The sequence below is a fragment of the Sinocyclocheilus rhinocerous genome, unplaced genomic scaffold, assembly GCF_001515625.1.
Source record: "Sinocyclocheilus rhinocerous isolate Xijiao unplaced genomic scaffold, SAMN03320098_v1.1 scaffold935, whole genome shotgun sequence".
NCBI classification, from domain to species: Eukaryota; Metazoa; Chordata; class Actinopteri; order Cypriniformes; family Cyprinidae; genus Sinocyclocheilus; species Sinocyclocheilus rhinocerous.
The window spans coordinates 74,647-79,662 of record NW_015659710.1 but is presented as its reverse complement, the minus strand read 5'-3'; the positions used below and the strand labels follow the sequence as shown (position 1 = coordinate 79,662).

The 5,016-nt window shown below is 36.8% G+C and overlaps 1 protein-coding gene across 2 annotated transcripts in view; it reads right to left on the bottom strand.

Annotated features, from left to right (window-relative positions):
- serbp1a (SERPINE1 mRNA binding protein 1a) overlaps positions 1-5,016 on the bottom strand; it is a 9,740-nt gene that overhangs the window by 2,810 nt on the left and 1,914 nt on the right. Inside the window, exons 2-6 of one of the 2 annotated variants that reach the window (XM_016532940.1) lie at positions 4,764-4,947; positions 4,186-4,326; positions 4,029-4,100; positions 3,824-3,898; positions 1,930-2,101 (exon numbers count right to left, since the gene is read on the bottom strand). In XM_016532940.1, coding sequence (XP_016388426.1) covers positions 1,930-2,101; positions 3,824-3,898; positions 4,029-4,100; positions 4,186-4,326; positions 4,764-4,947 — 644 coding nt within the window. The remainder of the gene's footprint in view (positions 1-1,929; positions 2,102-3,823; positions 3,899-4,028; positions 4,101-4,185; positions 4,327-4,763; positions 4,948-5,016) is intronic. The other variant, XM_016532941.1, reaches the window with a different exon arrangement.

Below are 5,016 nucleotides of genomic sequence, written 5' to 3'. Positions count from 1 at the left end.
GCCGATATAAAGCCAATATAATTTTATTTATTTTAATTAATGTTTAAGAAATTTGAAATAATTTGAAAATGGATTAAAAAGTAAATGTGTTAAATTAACATACTTATACTTTAGATGACAAAGTATTGTTCACAAATAAATAAATATTTAATAAATAATATAATTTTGCCCTGCCATCATTAGCTGAAGCTGTGTGTGAACAAGAAGCGGCTGCAGAGTGTGAACAACGCTTATCTGCCCGCAGATGCGCCTGCCTATAAATCGGCCTAATTTGCAGCACAATCGATTAATTAAAAAATGCCAAAAATCAGCCGATTAATATATCGATATAAAGCCGATATAATTTTATTTATTTTAATTAATGTTTAAGAAATTTGAAATAATTTGAAAATGGATTAAAAAGTAAATGTGTTAAATTAACATACTTATACTTTAGATGACAAAGTATTGTTCACAAATAAATAAATATTTAATAAATAATATAAGTAACACTCATTTTACATACAGCACACAGTGGAAATGACATGAATATGGCAGTGGGCAAATGCATAAAGCGCAGCATAATTTGAAATCACGAGTTTAAAGTTTGTCGATCGCGCGTCTCCAGTGAAGCTGAACTCTCCACCTGTCCGCATTCAATTCACACGGATCGACCGTCATGCAGAGAACACGCGATCATGCAGGTCACATGCACACTTCACAAGATCTCACAACTGGATCCGACTAAGTTTGCAAGCTTTGTGAAATTAAATGTTCATTAGTCATTCAAAGATTTGTTTAAATGATATAAATGCGTATTTGCTGAATGCTGACGGCAAACAAGAAGGTATTATAATGTTTGCCTTTCTATTACTAATAATATAAAAGCAATCGTTATAATACTTTTTGTATACATTTTAATTCCTTTGTTTAAGCGTTCTGATTATTAGACAGACTTCTATCCGTATTAGACAGAACTGTTAACGATGACGGAGAATGTGAGCAGTCAGCGCCGTCAAAATAAAAGTCAGTCTCGCCGTCAAAATAAAAGTCCCGCATTGAAAACTTATTGGCTGATGCCGATATTTAAAAAATGCCAAATATCGGCCGATAATCGGTCGTCCACTACCTCCAATTATAAGTCACCGAATCATTCATTCAAACGACTTTTTCATAATTTTAATATAAAAAAAATTGGTGTATTAAATATATTATTTTTTAAATACATATATATTAAAATGTTTAATAATTCATTCAAATTAGATAAACACTTTTAAAAAGACTGCAGCAATAATATTTTGTCACATTATTTTGTTTAGTTCAGAATAGTAGGAGAATCGTGATCTTTATTTCAGACAAAAAAAAATCGTGATACTCAATTAAACCAGAATTGTGCAGCTCTATGATATAATATTGTCCTTTTCTATTAAACTGAGTTTTTAGTTTAACATCTAAACATCTATAACAATTAATTTCTCAATTGGGATGAAAAGGACTGAAGCAACAAAAGACGACAATGAATGTGATGAAACAGCGTCTCAATAATACAGCCTGAAGGCTTGTGTGTTTTTAAAGGGGTCATATGATACGATTTAAATTTTTCCTTTCTCTTTGGAGTGTTACAAGCTCTTGGTGCATAAAGAAGATCTGTAAAGTTGCAAAGACTAAAGTCTCAAATCCAAAGAGATATTCTTTATAAAAGTTAAGAGTCAACCCCGCCTACCTAAAACGGCTCTGAACCGTACCGAGCCGTACCATGCAGTGGAAAAGCGCCATAAATGGAGAGCAATCAGGTTCCTCAAGCACACTTCCAGGCTACTTACAAGTATATAAAAAAATAACACAGCTTGTCTTGGGGAATGGCAGGGATGCAGCAAAGTTTTACATTGAGCATGAAACAACAAATGGACACTATGAAACAAAAAGCTCAAACGCTGTCATTTTACTTACATCCTCAGCCTTAGACTTGTGCAGAACGTATCCTTTCTTCCAATCGGCTCCCTCATTGGCCTTACGAATGTTGAATTCCACTTTGGCTCTCTCTTTACTCTGCTGGGCTTTCCATTCATCCAGAGTCATCTCCTTAGCACCATCTTCTTTAACCTCCTCAACCTCATTCTCCCTGTGGAAACATCAATATCAAAATTGAGCTAAAGTGCTGCATCCAATTAGTTCAATGCTAATTAATTAAGAAGCACTACAATTAAGAAGGGGCCTTCAGTAACTGTTAAAGATTGTAAACATGTTGTGCTTTTAATAGAGCCATTGTTCTTGAATCAATCCTAATGTTACACACTACGTTTTTGTTTAATTATAGGTGGGAACTTATGCTAATAGTGCCGGCATCAAATGGCAAGCAATGACTCAGCTAGGGCTGCACAATATATCGTTTCAGCATCGAAATCGCGATGTGCGACGTTTAGTATACTGATCGTTATTCCGTATGAACAGGTATAGGGTTCGAAACGCAGGTGATTATTGGATTAATTGCAAAGTTTAGCCATCATACAATGAAGGTTCATCATTTGCATGTGTTTTAGGTCCTGTCGGTTTAATCTTTCAAGCTATTTTAAACCATTTGAGTGCGAGAAGGTACGAAATAGAGCTCAATTATGAACAAACGCACTGTTTTCTTTGCTCACACACAGACACCGTGTCTACACTGGACGCGACAAAGCGACCTTTGCAAATCATTTGAACTTTGTGTCAGTACGTCATAAATAGAATGCGGCATCAGTTTACTGTCGGGGATTTGTCGTGTCGCGCCGCATCCAGCGTAGACAGCATCACTGATTATAATGCGTTCTAGCCTATAATATTTTGTCGCGCCGTGCCACACCACTCGCATCTGGTGTAGACACGGTGAAAGCAGCGCAGATGCATGTGAACAACGAATTCCGTTCACTTCCACGTCTATTTGTGCCTGAAATAACACATACCGTTTACTGTCAAAATGCATGTTTCTGCAAGTATCCTTGTAAACACAGTTGCTTATGGCTTAGGTGAAGGTAAACAATTGAGAAAGAAAATGGATGTGTAACAGTATATTGGTTCACAGCAGTTTAATATTCCTGTTGCTTTTGGTGTCATGTTAATCAAACAACAAAACGCAGAGAAAAATCACTTTTGTAGCTTTAACACAGATTTATTAGATTTAATTTATATAGTGAAGACTATGCAGTGTTATTTTACATTTGAATATTCAATTTCTGTACCTGCATACTGTTAGACTTACCTAAAAAATATAAAGCACTGTTTATTTTATTTGTATCTTTGTTCTATTATATTTATCTATGCTTGTAATTTGTTTATTTTCTATGCAGATTTACTCGCCTACAAAATCAACTACAAATAATCATTGATTATTTATTTTCCAAATAGACCTTAGATCTTCTGAACTTGGCCTTTTGTCCATCCCTCGTTTTCAGTTGGCTACTGTAGGTGGAAGGTCATTTAGTGTTAATGCTCCTAAATTATGGAACTCACTACCCCTCACTCTCCGTACCATCCCATCTTTGACTGTTTTCAAGAGTCAGTTAAAAACATATCCATTTAATATGTACTTTGGATAACGGCTATATGTTGTATATGTGTTCATATTGTATTTGTATTGTGTCTATATTGCTTGTGTGGATGTACTAAACTACTTGTTATATGTAAAGTGACCTTGGGCTACGGAAAGGCGATATATAAATAAAACGTCTTCAAATAGAGTTATTCAAGTCATCTGGTGATGACAAAAAAATAGCAGAAAAATAAAATATCGCAATGTGAGTTTTTTTCCAATATCGTGCAGCCCTAGACTCAGCAGTGCAGCGCTAATTTAGAGCTGAAGTGTACACACTTGTTCTCCGAGTCAGCAGGTGGGTGCTCCTCTCCTTCAGGGGTGTCCTCAGTGACATTTGACTGGTCAAGCTCGCTGTAAATGGAAAGGAATGCATCCAATTTCACAAAACTAACATAATGAACCAAAATAACTCCTACTGACCAGTATGTGAATTAAATTCATCTGCGTTTTTGGCAGACAAAGGATCTGTTGCTCCACTGACCTCAACTCATCCTTAACAGTGCCCCAGTTATGCGATCCACTCCCTCCACGTTTTTCCTCTGCTTTCAGGCTGCTGAAACAAAAATTAACACTTAGCTTTGATATGTCACACAGGTGGCATTACATTTAGAGTTAACAAGTGGATCCAAATGACTTACGATCGGTCGCTGCCGCTGTGTCTGTCAAACTCGCGTTTGCCGCGGGAGTCAAAGCCGTCAGTCCTGCCAACACCTCTGCCCCGGCCTCCGCGTCCTCCTCTGGCACCTCCACGACCCCGGAACGGCCTGTCACTGACAGACCTGAAGAGGAGAGATAATATAACAGTTAGATGTCAGTCGTTTCTGATGAAATTATCTAAATTTGGATCTTAACTACAGTGCAACTTTATGCAGGAAAAAGGATGGATTAAGATCCTTTAAAGGTTTAAGTGGATTACCAGAGAAAAGTTGGGTGTTTTCACTAAGAGTTTATGAAATTCTGAATGAACATTAAGTTCAAAAATTATTTTCAAAATGAAACAATAAGAATTATTCACAATAAGATCTATAACATGCATTTTTTTAAATTAGGGTGATTTTCATTTCACATCGACTTCACATTATCTGAAATAAAACAAAACATGAAAAAATAAAGCATTAAAAACAAAAGTATCCTTCTGTTTGAATTTTATGTTTTCAATATAAAACTTCAAGTATCAACTATGCATTACCACACAAACAAAGGTCAATTGACTCACTTCTCCACTGAGAATTCTCCACCCTCAGCAGGTTTTTCATCAGCGGGTTTGTCAAAGCGTCGTTCACGTGGTGGCCTCCTGTCAGGTCGCCTGTCGGCTGGTGGACGACCCTCCCCCTGACCTCCCTGCGGCTGGGATCCTGGCTGACCCTGCTGCTCCGGTCGGCGTCCCATTTTCCTCATGCCTGCAAAACAGACACAATAATGATTCAACTCCACTGATACCAACAAGCATCACAGAAAACAATAATGAA